Source organism: Paralichthys olivaceus, chromosome 5 (genome assembly GCF_024713975.1).
Source record: "Paralichthys olivaceus isolate ysfri-2021 chromosome 5, ASM2471397v2, whole genome shotgun sequence".
NCBI lineage: Eukaryota > Metazoa > Chordata > Actinopteri > Pleuronectiformes > Paralichthyidae > Paralichthys > Paralichthys olivaceus.
In genome coordinates this window covers 4,619,064-4,632,745 of record NC_091097.1, presented here as the reverse complement: position 1 = coordinate 4,632,745, position 13,682 = coordinate 4,619,064, and the positions used below count along the sequence as shown (strand labels likewise).

The 13,682-nt window shown below is 39.9% G+C and overlaps 2 protein-coding genes and 2 long non-coding RNA genes across 4 annotated transcripts; 2 read left to right on the top strand and 2 right to left on the bottom strand.

Moving 5' to 3' along the window:
* Positions 1-2,377: 2,377 nt before the first annotated feature.
* LOC138407769 (flagellar attachment zone protein 1-like) lies at positions 2,378-4,163 on the bottom strand. The gene is made up of 2 exons (XM_069525232.1): positions 3,994-4,163; positions 2,378-3,768 (listed from the first exon to the last, which is right to left on the bottom strand). The coding sequence occupies exons 1-2, from the start codon at positions 4,018-4,020 to the stop codon at positions 2,665-2,667; spliced, it is 1,131 nt and encodes a 376-aa protein (XP_069381333.1). The 5' UTR covers positions 4,021-4,163; the 3' UTR covers positions 2,378-2,664.
* A 174-nt stretch (positions 4,164-4,337) lies between these two features.
* On the top strand, positions 4,338-5,861 carry LOC138407771 (uncharacterized). The gene is made up of 3 exons (XR_011241117.1): positions 4,338-4,668; positions 5,218-5,273; positions 5,455-5,861. It is a non-coding gene; the product is annotated as an uncharacterized lncRNA (long non-coding RNA).
* Positions 5,862-6,445: 584 nt separating this feature from the next.
* On the top strand, positions 6,446-7,574 carry LOC138407770 (uncharacterized). Its single transcript, XR_011241116.1, has 2 exons — positions 6,446-7,298; positions 7,422-7,574. It is a non-coding gene; the product is annotated as an uncharacterized lncRNA (long non-coding RNA).
* Positions 7,575-7,580: 6 nt separating this feature from the next.
* Positions 7,581-12,447, bottom strand: LOC138407768 (flagellar attachment zone protein 1-like). Its single transcript, XM_069525231.1, has 2 exons — positions 9,372-12,447; positions 7,581-9,146 (listed from the first exon to the last, which is right to left on the bottom strand). The coding sequence occupies exons 1-2, from the start codon at positions 9,396-9,398 to the stop codon at positions 7,899-7,901; spliced, it is 1,275 nt and encodes a 424-aa protein (XP_069381332.1). The 5' UTR covers positions 9,399-12,447; the 3' UTR covers positions 7,581-7,898.
* Between the last annotated feature and the right edge of the window lie 1,235 nt (positions 12,448-13,682).

The window sequence follows — 13,682 nt, the reverse complement described above, 5'->3', positions numbered from 1 at the left end:
ACTGGAAACAAAGAAATATGTTGGCACAGATTGGTTGAAGTGGATATGGACTGTGGCTCTGTGAAGCTTTGTTTATTTGAGTATGATAAATAAAATAAATAAAGTAATAAAAAGATATTTCCATTTATTAAAGGTATGAATTGTTCCAGCTCTCATACCTTATGTCAGACATTTCAGGGTTAGACGACAAGGATCTGTGACTCACCAATGAAGTTAATATTGATTGATGGCAAACTTCCGTCTGGCAAGTGGTTCGACTAAACTTATTTTTTACACTGGTGGATAAAAAACATCCATGATTAAATGTTCGAGCTCACAGGACTAAACCCAAATTTATATTAGATGTTTGGTCCCTCTGCTCTTCTCTCACTGCTTAATTTTCTTCTCCTTCGCTTCTCGGGCAACAAGATTTAGACAAATCGGTTTTTCTCATTTCTCTGTCAGAGTAGAGACCTTTTTCTCTGCTCAGAATTAATGACACAACCTACTGTATGTAACGTACTATGCAGCCATAAACCATCCATCCTTAATAAATCTTAAATTCAACTTGTGTGAATCTTGTGCGTTTGGAGTCTGCGCAATAACAATCGGGGGATGGAGCAACAATATCGAGGACTCACAGCTGTCAATCATGATGTTTCATCGCAAATCTATCTCAGCAAATAACTAATTAAAACCAAAGTTATCATAAACAGAAGTGTGATAAGAACTACCTAAAATGAGAAAAAACATTTTTGAGACAAATTTATATGAAGCTGATTTCATCTCCCATCTTTTAACATGGAGGAAGCACAAACCTATATTGCAGCCAGCCACCAGGTGGTGATCATTACTCTCTGACTTCATTATACGGAGCCATCATGTTATCCGTCTTTATTTATAGTCTGTGTTTGAAACCTGCAGAAATCCTGAAGTGAGTAATCTCCATCTGTTGAGTTGTGCACACAAGCTAGTAAGTTGACGTTGAGTTGAAAACCGTTTGTCAAATATCACTCAGCGAACCTACCACACTACTACCTCAGTCAGTATTGGTTCTTTCTTCCAGTTCATGAGTAGTGTTTTTTATTTCATTTCAGTCGTCAGAGCTGTTCATTACGGAGCCCCTAAAGGGACATGGGAGAAAAAAAAAAAAAGAAACGTATCTCGTGCGCACAAGAAAGTATGTCGCGAGCACGAGAAAGTATCTCGCGAGCACGGGAAGGTATCCCGTGCGCATATGAAAGTATCGCGTGTGCACGAGAAAGTATCTTGCGAGCACGGGAAGGTATCCCGTGCGCACATGAAAGTATCCCGTACGCACGCGAAAGTATCTCGTGTGCACGAGATAGTTTTCTGGTGCGCACGAAAAAGTATCTCGTTAAGCACATGTAGTTGACCGTACGCCTGTGCTCATTAAGATCATTAGCATCAAAGAATGGCTGCAGAAGTGGACTTATTCTCTTTTCTGAAAACGCGAAATATACCTGGCATGCAATACTTTCACGTGCTCACGAGATACTTTTTCGTGCGCACCAGAAAACTATCTTGTGCGCACGAGATACTTTCACGTGCGCACGGGATACTTTCTCGTGCTCGCGGGACACCTTCACGTGCTCGCGAGATACTTTCTCGTGCGCACGAGATACGTTTCATTTTTTTTTTTTTAACCCATGTCCCTTTAGGGGCTCCGTAGTTCATTGTGGGAATTGTTGAGATAATGTATATTATAATTTAAAAATTTGATTCAATGTTTTTATAAAATTATATTTATTATTGTAATTACTGTTAAAGGTCCAGTGTGTAAGATTTAGGTGAAAGGGATCTATTGGCATCTAGAATAATCCTCTTGATGTTTGGACTAGTTCATTTGATCTAAATTGTTTGAATTGTAGTTTTCTTTACCCCAAAAAATGCCCTTTATATTTAAATAAAGTAGATTTCAATACTTTATATTTACATCGGGGGGTGTCCTCTCTACGGAGGCCACCATGTTTTTTACAGTCGTCCAAACTAGACAATCTAAACAGCTTGTGAGTTTTTATTACAACTGAAGGCTACCACAGGTTATTTTTAATGTTCGGAAGGGGAGGGTGAGGTGAGGGGTGTTCAGCTGCAACATGACACTTCACCACGAGATATCACAAAATCTACACACTGAACCTTTAAATACACATTTAATGTTTTAATTGACTGATTGTCTTTAGATTTAAATCCGTTTGGTCACGTCCTCTGACTCAGAAATCTCTTCTTCACCGTAGTCTGCGCATCATTTACATGATTTCTCAAATGATTTTTTACTAGTTGACAGGGTGTTCAGTTTCCTGAATGAACTTTGTAATAAAACAAAATTTCTCTTAGTCATGTTTCTGCTCTAATGTTTTTATTTTTATCAAGTGTTGGATCATTTTTTCCACTTAAATTAAACATAAGAAGTTTAGACAGAAAATATCTTATTCAATATGTCACAAACCATGACTTAAACTAAAAGAAGTATCTTCAGCTATTAAAAATAAATTAGCATGAAGAGAAAAATAACATTTTGCTGTGAGTAGAAACAGAGAAGGTATAGAAAGAGGTGAGTAATAGAAAGAGGTGAGTATTCAGCTGCAACATGATAATTTACCACTAGATATCACTAAATACTACACATTGGACCTTTAAAATCTAAATACTACAACTGCTTTTTTACTGCAGTTTTTTCTGCAGCCATAGCAGAATTTTCTGCAGCCTGCTATCTCTATGCAGTTTTTTCTGCAGCCAAAGCAACATTTTCTGCAGCCTGCTTTCTCTACGTAGTTCTTCCTGCTGTAACTGTGCAGCCTTTTGTGTTGCCTCCTTCGTCAGATTTTCTGCAGCCTGCTTTTTCAGTGCAGTGTTTTCTTCTGCCAGAGCAGTGATTTCTGAAGCCAGAGCAGTGTTTTGTGCTGCCTCCTTCCTCAGAGCTGTGTTTTCCTCAGTCAGAGCTGCATTAGAATCATTCAAAATACTGTACACTGCAGCTCTCTCCTCAAACTTTGCGGACTTCTTTTGCAGAGCAGTGTTTTCTGCAACCAGAGCAGTGTTTTCTGCAGGTAAAGCAGCATTTTCTGCAGCCTGCTCTTTCAGTGCAGTGTTTTCTGCAACCAGAGCAGCATTTTCTGCAGCCTGCTCTTTCAGTGCAGTGTTTTCTGCAGCCAGAGCAGTGTTTTCTTTAGCCAGAGCAGTGTTGTCTGCAGCCAGAGCAGAGTTTTCTGCAACCAGAGCAGTGTTTTCTGCAGCTAAAGCAGCACTTTCTGCAGCCTGCTCTTTCAGTGCAGTATTTTCTGCAACCAGAGCAGTGATTTCTGCAGGTAGAGCAGCATTTTCTGCAGCCTGCTCTTTCAGTGCAGCGTTTTCTGCAGCCTGCTCTTTCAGTGCAGTGTTTTCTGCAACCAGAGCAGTGATTTCTGCAGGTACAGCAGCATTTTCTGCAGCCTGCTCTTTCAGTGCAGCGTTTTCTGCAGCCAGAGCAGTGTTTTCTGCAGCCAGATCAGTGATTTCTGCAGCCAGAGCATTGCTTTCTGCAGCCAGAGCAGTGTTTTGTGCTATCTCCTTCTTCAGAGCTGTGTTTTCTTCAGTCAGAGCTGCATTATTATCATCCAGCTTCCTTCTCAGAATACTGTACACTGCAGCTCTCTCTTCAAACTTTGCAGCCTTCTTTTGCAGAGCAGTGTTTTCTGCAGCCAGAGCAGCATTTTCTGCAGCCTGCTCTTTCAGTGCAGTGTTTTCTGCAAACAGAGCAGTGTTTTCTGCAGTCAGCTGAGTCTTTGACTGAAAGACACAAATATACATGTAACAGGTAAAAACACAGTCCCATCCTCAGTTCAGATATATTCAGACAGATTATTAATACATTTGAGTCATTTACACATGTCTGCTTTTAAAGTCTGCAAAACTACTGTAAAGTAAGATGAAGAAATAAAAGATAATTGTTTCTTCATGAGGTATAAAAGTACAGTTTAACCTGAAGTCTCTACAGCCGAAAACAAAACTTACTTTGTTTCTAGAGCAATTCTTATTCATGTTGGATAAACGCAGGTGATCCAATGTAACAAAGTATTTTTGCCGTGAAGCGCTGGTCTACTGACAGTTGTCTTTGGCGGTTTAGGGACGTTGTCAAAGAGAAGATTCGCATGCAGCTGTCTTCTACTAATGGTCGTAGAGTCTGATTCTGCTGAGAAATGTTTCTCCTTTATATAGAAGTTAACTGGCTATGATCTGTTCTGGCTTTGATCTGAACTGGACTGAAACAAGTTCACACTCTATGAAGTGCTTTTGTAAAAAGCAGTTGAAAGATATTGCGTTTCTTTGCAAAGTGTAGAGACCATAGACTGTATATAAAGATGGACGTAGTGTCCGTGACGTCACCCGTTGGTTTCTGTAGAGTGAAAATGAGGCTCGTAGTGGGCGTTTCACCCGGCGCCATCTTGCCGGGGCCTGACTCCTCCTAGTTCCGGGCTAACCCATAAATGGGCAAAAAGGCGGCGCCCGAGTGGACGCTAGGCGGGCCGAGTGAAGACTGACAACCGAGCCACGCCCACAGAGCTTATCGTTTCCTGGTTAGCTCAGGCTAAGGAGCTAGGCTAAATGCTACCCGCGACTGCTAACCGGCTAGCGCTGCGGTGTTGTTGCTCCGGGATGGTCGCGGTCGTAACATCGAACCGAACAGAGGTAAGTTACACTGAAACTTTACAACATCAAAACCTATTGATTTATTTATTATTATAATCATACCACATATACTTACATTCCTCAAGTGGTTTTTGATGTTATTGAGGTAATTTACTGTTTATTTAACACGTCTAATGAAGTTTGAAGCAAGTTAACTAGCTTTAGTAAAGAGTTGTGTTTTTTCATTTGATTGTAATTTTAATAAGTTAATATTAATAAGCTGCATGTGATACAGACTTGTATAACCGCCATTACTATTACAACCTCTTTTTTTAGCCTGTTATGGATTCACAGTGAATTAGACTCAGTGCAGATGTGTAATTATATAACAGTTTAGATGTGATTATAATCTCCACACACCACTGTTGTAAACAGTGCTCATATTTATTATATATGTATATATATTATATATCTGTTTTAACACTGCGAGAAGTTGAGGGACTTGAAGTGGACTGTTATCAACAGCACTGTGAGAGATTATCACCCTTGAATATTACAGATGTGGTAGAAAGACATTTTATATATTTATACAATGTTTATTTCTTTTAGTACATCAGTTTGGCTGAAATCTGTGGTGCTTCCACCTGCTGAACACAGAATAAACTGTAAGTACCAGTCTTGGCTGCTTAACACAGCTGATATTACATGTGTCAAAATTATTGTAATTATTGTATTGTACAGTATCTGTAAATAATCATGTTTCTCCTCTGTTCCTTAATATCTACAGATGTGACAATGATTTCAGCATAAAACATCCTTTAACATGACTTTTTTCATTTCATGAAGCACTGCAACACCTGATGTCCTCAGAATCCACTGTGGCAGCAGCAACATGGTGGAGATCGGCAGCTTCAGGCTGGTCAACATGATAATAATATTGAGTCAATTTCTATATCCATTATGGTTGGTAAAATTAACACTATCACAACAATGTTCATCTTTTACTTTCTGATTTAATAAACCTTAGATAAAAAGTGTTGTCTTTTCTTTTTTGACATAAGAGACAGAACACGGTCAGCACAGCTGTGTCCCTCAGGTTCCTCCGTCCCTAATAAAATGACAGGAAACATAAAAGTATGGCATTATTGCAGAGATACGTGTTACTTTCAAACAAAGTCTGTGTCCTTATATTCTGTGGATATTCAAGTATGTATCTGAATATGGTTTGGGATTAAACAGTGTACTACAATGAATGTGCAGTATGGAGTTCTTTCACATTAAAAGTATTGCATATATAATGTAATGCATCATGTGCAATAATTTGCTTTAATTGTTAGTAAGTTATGAAAACAGGTCTATCTATACCTGGTAGGTAAACTGTTCATTCATAAATAAAGTTCAGCTCAATAAGTTTCACACTGCAGCAGCTGCACTAACGTTATTTCTGAAACAATAATCTAATAAAACATTATTACTGAAGTTACTCACAGTAACGTAGTCAAGCTAAATGGGTTGGCGAGCTGAACAACTTTACATAACGTTAGATATCTAACTTGATGATATTCACTAAACACACAGTCGCCTTCAGTTTAAAAGATTTATCACCATGAACTCTAACGCTCCTCTCTCCGCTGTGTGGACGCTTCATGTCGGGTTAATAACTCCCATCCCTCCCGTTAGCATCGCCGTTACTGCTGGTATCTTGCCTGGAGGTTAGCGGAGCTAAGCTAACCAGCCAGGTAACAATGATACCTGCTCATCACTACTGACACGTAAATCAAAGACAGTACTTTACTCACCACAGACACTGCAGCACAGACGTCTTCCACTTCACTTCTCCGTCAGGACATCAGCCGAACAACAGACGATGATATTCACATGTGAGTGAAAACTCCTCCACAGACTCGTGCTCGGTGACGGGGATTAGCCTGTTAGCTCAGGTGAAGCCGAGCAGACCACAGGCTAACAGCCAGAGTGACGAGCTAACGGTGACGTCACGTGTCAATCAAGTGATAATTATTCATAATTTCAAACCTCTAAATTATCTAAACGAGCGAGTTAGAAAAAAATTCACCCCCCCCAGAGTTGTCATGGAGGAAGAACTTACTGATTGAGACTAAAACCGTTTTTTGAACCAGGCTGTAAACAGGTTTAATTCTGCTCTAAAGTCGGGCTTTTTAACATGGGAGTCAATGGGAATTGACTCCCTCTTGGAGCCAGCCTCAAGTGGCCACCCAGTGAACTGCAGTTATTTGCACTTCCGTATTGGCCTCAGCGCTCAGCCCGGGATGTTGCCGCTTGGTAGAGACATGTAGGGTTGACTGCAACATGAATTTGACATGTAAATATAATCACTTTATTCATAAAGCACCTTTGAAAACAGTTGTCCAATATAGAAACTGAAATAATAATAGTTGAGCATATAAAATGTATATTATAAACCACATAAGGTCAACGTCCGTCTCACAGCCTCCGTAGTAAATCATGGCTCTGACATTTTATTTTACCGCTGAGACGCTTAAATAAAGTAGATTTCAATACTTTATATTTACATCGGGGGGTGTCCTCTCTACGGAGGCCACCATGTTTTTTACAGTCGTCTAAACTAGACAATCTAAACAGCTTGTGAGTTTTTATTACAACTGAAGGCTACAACAGGTTATCTTTAATGTTTGGAAGGGGAGGGTGAGGTGAGGGGTGTTCGGCTGCAACATGACACTTCACCACAAGATATCACAAAATCTACACACTGAACCTTTAAATACACATTTAATGTTTTAATTGATTTTACTGTGTCATTTGTTTCTCTTTAGATTTAAATCCGTTTGGTCACGTCCTCTGACTCAGAAATCTCTTCTTCACCATAGTCTGCGCATCATTTACATGATTTCTCAAATTATTTTTTACTAGTTGACAGGGTGTTCAGTTGTCTGAATGAACTTTGTAATAAAACAACATTTCTCTTAGTCATGTTTCTGCTCTAATGTTTTTATTTTTATCAAGTGTTGGATCATTTTTTCCACTTAAATTAAACATAAGAAGTTTAGACAGAAAATATCTTATTCAATATGTCACAAACCATGACTTAAACTAAAAGAAGTATCTTCAGCTATTAAAAATAAATTAGCATGAAGAGAAAAAGAACATTTTGCTGTGAGTAGAAACAGAGAAGGTATAGAAAGAGGTAATAGAAAGAGGTGAGTATTCAGCTGCAACATGATAATTTACCACTAGATATCACTAAATACTACACATTGGACCTTTAAAATCAAAATACTACAACTGCTTTTTTACTGCAGTTTTTTCTGCAGCCAAAGCAGAATTTTCTGCAGCCTGCTATCTCTATGCAGTTTTTTCTGCAGCCAGAGCAACATTTTCTGCAGCCTGCTTTCTCTACATAGTTCTTCCTGCTGTAACTGTGCAGCCTTTTGTGTTGCCTCCTTCGTCAGATTTTCTGCAGCCTGCTTTTTCAGTGCAGTGTTTTCTTCTGCCAGAGCAGTGATTTCTGAAGCCAGAGCAGTGTTTTGTGCTGCCTCCTTCCTCAGAGCTGTGTTTTCTTCAGTCAGAGCTGCATTAGAATCATTCAAAATACTGTACACTGCAGCTCTCTCCTCAAACTTTGCGGACTTCTTTTGCAGAGCAGTGTTTTCTGCAACCAGAGCAGTGTTTTCTGCAGGTAAAGCAGCATTTTCTGCAGCCTGCTCTTTCAGTGCAGTGTTTTCTGCAACCAGAGCAGCATTTTCTGCAACCTGCTTTTTCAGTGCAGTGTTTTCTTTAGCCAGAGCAGTGTTTTCTTTAGCCAGAGCAGTGTTGTCTGCAGCCAGAGCAGAGTTTTCTGCAACCAGAGCAGTGTTTTCTGCAGCTAAAGCAGCACTTTCTGCAGCCTGCTCTTTCAGTGCAGTATTTTCTGCAACCAGAGCAGTGATTTCTGCAGGTAGAGCAGCATTTTCTGCAGCCTGCTCTTTCAGTGCAGTGTTTTCTGCAACCAGAGCAGTGATTTCTGCAGGTAGAGCAGCATTTTCTGCAGCCTGCTCTTTCAGTGCAGCGTTTTCTGCAGCCTGCTCTTTCAGTGCAGTGTTTTCTGCAACCAGAGCAGTGATTTCTGCAGGTACAGCAGCATTTTCTGCAGCCTGCTCTTTCAGTGCAGTGTTTTCTGCAACCAGAGCAGTGATTTCTGCAGGTACAGCAGCATTTTCTGCAGCCTGCTCTTTCAGTGCAGCGTTTTCTGCAGCCAGAGCAGTGTTTTCTGCAGCCAGAGCATTGATTTCTGCAGCCAGAGCATTGATTTCTGCAGCCAGAGCAGTGTTTTGTGCTATCTCCTTTTTCAGAGCTGTGTTTTCTTCAGTCAGAGCTGCATTATTATCATCCAGCTTCCTTCTCAGAATACTATACACTGCAGCTCTCTCTTCAAACTTTGCAGCCTTCTTTTGCAGAGCAGTGTTTTCTGCAGCCAGAGCAGCATTTTCTGCAGCCTGCTCTTTCAGTGCAGTGTTTTCTGCAAACAGAGCAGTGTTTTCTGCAGTCAGCTGAGTCTTTGACTGAAAGACACAAATATACATGTAACAGGTAAAAACACAGTCCCATCCTCAGTTCAGATATATTCAGACAGATTATTAATACATTTGAGTCATTTACACATGTCTGCTTTTAAAGTCTGCAAAACTACTGTAAAGTAAGATGAAGAAATAAAAGATAATTGTTTCTTCATGAGGTATAAAAGTACAGTTTAACCTGAAGTCTCTACAGCCGAAAACAAAACTTACTTTGTTTCTAGAGCAATTCTTATTCATGTTGGATAAACGCAGGTGATCCAATGTAACAAAGTATTTTTGCCGTGAAGCGCTGGTCTACTGACAGTTGTCTTTGGCGGTTTAGGGACGTTGTCAAAGAGAAGATTCGCATGCAGCTGTCTTCTACTAATGGTCGTAGAGTCTGATTCTGCTGAGAAATGTTTCTCCTTTATATAGAAGTTAACTGGCTATGATCTGTTCTGGCTTTGATCTGAACTGGACTGAAACAAGTTCACACTCTATGAAGTGCTTTTGTAAAAAGCAGTTGAAAGATATTGCGTTTCTTTGCAAAGTGTAGAGACATGTAGGGTTGACTGCAACATGAATTTGACATGTAAATATAATCACTTTATTCATAAAGCACCTTTGAAAACAGTTGTCCAATATAGAAACTGAAATAATAATAGTTGAGCATATAAAATGTATATTATAAACCACATAAGGTCAACGTCCGTCTCACAGCCTCCGTAGTAAATCATGGCTCTGACATTTTATTTTACCACTGAGACGCGTTGAAAGTTTTTGCCCCGTCAACGTGATTCAATCCTTCCGCACAACCTTTCTGTGCTCGTAGACAAACAGATTTCCAACACCAGATTTCTCAGCACATTCCCCACTTTCAATGTGTAGTTAATATATTCCAGCAACCTTTAGTCCTCACGTCCAACTGTATTGTGTGTGTGTGTGTTTGTGTGCACTTGTCTGACTTTATGAGTGTGAGCGTGTGCATGCATGCGTGTATTTCTCTCAGCTGCGACTGGTTAAATGATTTCTTGAAGGGCTATAGAGCGGCCATTTCATTTTGGCACCTAATAACAGTCAGGTCACACTGTGCCCCAGCTGATCCTCTTTGATATGGTCCGTGCACTTGCCCAAGCCTTCTTTCACAGGTGCCAATCATTATAATCAAGCCTCCACCTCCAGCCCCAACGCCATCGCCTCTCCAACCCCTGAGGGCACACGGTTGCTTCTCGGTTGTTGTATTGAGGAAGAAGCAAGTTTAATCTGCCCCCTGTTCTGGCAAGCAGGCCGTATTCTTTGACCCTTCCTAAAGCCAGATGGCAGTCTAATTCCCAATCTGAGCTTTCTTCACAATACACCTCTGAACAAAAGCCTCTCCTTCACTGAATAATTCTGCTAAATATTGTTTCTTGGAGAGAACGGAGCATGCATGCTGCTACGTTGCCGAGGTTGCCTTGCTCAAAGGTGTCATGACAGTAGTAGCTAATATATTTGGAAGGCAGAGCGTTCCTCGCGCATGTACCCAAGACACATCCCCGCAGCCAGTGTGGGGATTCAAATGGGTCACCTGGCAAAGGTTACCCATTTCAAAAAAGACCAAAGGTCAAAGGTGAGCCTGGTTTCCAGATCTCATGAATCACTGGCAGCACATTATATTTAGCGACTGGCTGGGTTTGACACTGCCCTTTTCTGAGATGAATTACTAACTTCATTGCTCTCCCCAGTGGGCTGGTCAGTGTTAGACCAATGACAGCAAGACAGAAATCAAATTGAACTCGAGATCAAATCAGGGCAACAGGCGCCAAAGGCAGCTCCACCTTTAAATGAAGCTTGTCGACCAGCTGACTCCTGCTTCTTCAAGGTTTTCTCGCTGTTGATTTCAGAGAAAAAGGTACCATTTTAATATGGTTCCCTGTTGGTAAAGTCGTAACTCCATTTGTATTTTTTAATTGTGTCATGGTGTCATTAGTTAGCTTTAATTATATAAATCCATATTGATTATCCTGACATAACAGAAATAATCATGTTTCCTAAATATTTGAAATCCACCAATGCAACAAAACGTTACAAAATAAGAATGAATCTGCCGTCACAAAATGTACTAATCAACCAAATTTCAAAATATTTTCGAGTAAAGAATGATTAGGTTGCGTTTACACACTAAATAGAACTATTTAAGTTTAGGGAAAGATCAGCGCTGATTTATCTATTAATATGACTATTGATTTGAAATAAGGAGAGGATTACAAGTTTAAATACTTAAACAATAAACCTAATACCTTCCCTTACATGGTTTTTCACCATAACATAAACACATGGGAGACATATTCTTATACTTTGCAAGGTACACCCACCATTGTGATTGACAGTTTAACAGTAAACAATGCCAATGAGAAAACATATGTACCACCGTAAAAACTCCCACAACACAAAAAGGTCAAACCAACAGTTTCTCTGTATTACACTTTGGAAAAACCAACTCATAAAAAAACACCCATTCAAACATTGACCAGGTATTTCTTCAATTGTATTAAAAACTGAATTTTCAATATCCCATCACAGCAGAGGATTGCATTACATTTATTTATTCATGTATTCCTCCTTGCCCAGGGCCAACCAACATATGGTTTATGTTTATGTAACATGAATAACATATGAAAGGAATCTATATACTGCCACAGACTGATTGCTTTCCTTTAATGTAATGTTTTCTAACTGCAAATATGAAAAGAATTCAGCGAACCAACTCTATAAAAGAATGGATTCTTTTCTTCTAATGTCAGGATTCATAGGGTGTAATTCTGAAATAAATATTTAGTTCTAGGGGGTAAAAGAGACTCAGCTAATCTACTCATCTCCACCCAAAACAGTCGTCTGTCGATATATTTAGTTTTTCCTTTCATGATTATATCATCATCTAATCCTTCACGACACATTCTTTTAATTACTGGAAATCACCTCTCTCTCACACCACTGCAAGTCTTTTCCCAAACAACTGAATTACCCAGAAACCACTCTGTTTCCTGTCGCACACAGGACTGTTCCCCCCCCTTGCCCACCCTCCCCTGGGACAGCCATTCTCTTAGATTTTTTGTAAAGAAAACAAACATGTAGGGAAAGCCTTTTTTCTCGTTCTGTCCTCCATCTGCTATTATTAGAAACTCCAAAAGCTTCAGTTGTTTTCCTGCCAGAGGAACAGCACCCTCTCCCTTTGTTGTGCTGAAAAGTGGAACCCATTTTTGCCTAAAAAGGATCCAGCAACGTTGGAGCCAAATTTCCAGTCTGGTGGTTTTCAGTGTAGTCGAGGGGCCGGTGGGAGCTCCCAGCTTCTAGGACGACTGGGAAGATCATTTTTATTTATGGCGATTGTTCTAAAATTTAAAAATAAATGTGGTTTTGTTTCACTTTAGTTAACACTGAGGAGTTTGTTGTGTCTTTGTATTCACAGTGACTGTACTGTAGTGAGAGTATGATTTTAGCTTTAAATTTGTCTTATGCCTCATTTGACCAATCTTTGGTCAGTAACAATGGAAAACTAAATGTAAGGTTTATTTAATTAGCCAAACTTTTAAAGGTTCAGTATGTAAGATTTAGGTGAAAGGGATTTTTGGCAGAAATTGAATATAAAATAATCCTAGTGATGATTTGGTGTGTTTCATCTAAATTTTATGAATTGTTGTTTCTTTACCATAGAATGGGCTCTGTATATGACATAGTTTGGTAAGAGCAGATCAGACCCACATTAGTGGTTTAGGGGGCTTCACTTCTGTCCGAACCCCACCGATTCTGAGAGAAAACTAAGCAGGCCCAACTGGAACCTGACAAGCATTCTGTTTTTAGTCAGAATCTGAACCAAGCCTTATATTTTTGCCAATTACAGCCACCTGAATACCGAGCCTGAATATTACACATAGTACTATAGCACATAGGGAGCCATAGACTGTTTATAAAAATGGATGTAGACTCTAGAAAGTAAAGCCAATATGGAAGTTCCTGAAATCTGTATAATCTCCGATGACCAGAAGTCAGTTTCTGTAGAAGTCGATGAGGAAATTACTCTAGGCTACTTCTCACCTGACTTACAACATCAGTAAACATTTTCCTGAAGAGTTTATTGTCTAATTTCAAGTCTTCTCCAATACAGCATAATGTTCATTTTGGATTTCGGCCCCATTTTGAGTCAAATAGTCGAGTAAGCACTGTACACATTCGGGCGTGTACGAGTTTACATAGAAGACGGATTTATTTTCTGTCCTCCTCACACTGCCGTATGGTAAGTAGAGGCTGGAGCCGCTGAAGTTGTGGTCGCATCACTACCTCAACCTGTGTTATTGACCTAATCTTTAAATGCATCCAGTGAAGGAGGGACAGTCTTTCTGACGTGAGCGGCCATGGAGCACGAGGCCAGAGCTGCCGTGCAAAGCCAGAGAGAGATGGAGAGATTTAGCGGGAACGGCAAACACAGATAAAAATGAATGGGGGAACAGAAAATAGAGAAACCAAACGGATTGACTTTGGTAAGAGGTCACTTCTGAAAGTCCT

Excerpts from the sequence above, each read along its gene's own strand:
- LOC138407768 (XM_069525231.1), bottom strand. The coding sequence starts at position 9,398 with ATGAATAAGAATTGCTCTAGAAACAAA. Across the intron at positions 9,147-9,371 it reads AGAATTGCTCTAGAAACAAA|TCAAAGACTCAGCTGACTGC; the intron begins GTAAGTTTTGTT and ends TGTGTCTTTCAG.
- LOC138407769 (XM_069525232.1), bottom strand. The coding sequence starts at position 4,020 with ATGAATAAGAATTGCTCTAGAAACAAA. Across the intron at positions 3,769-3,993 it reads AGAATTGCTCTAGAAACAAA|TCAAAGACTCAGCTGACTGC; the intron begins GTAAGTTTTGTT and ends TGTGTCTTTCAG.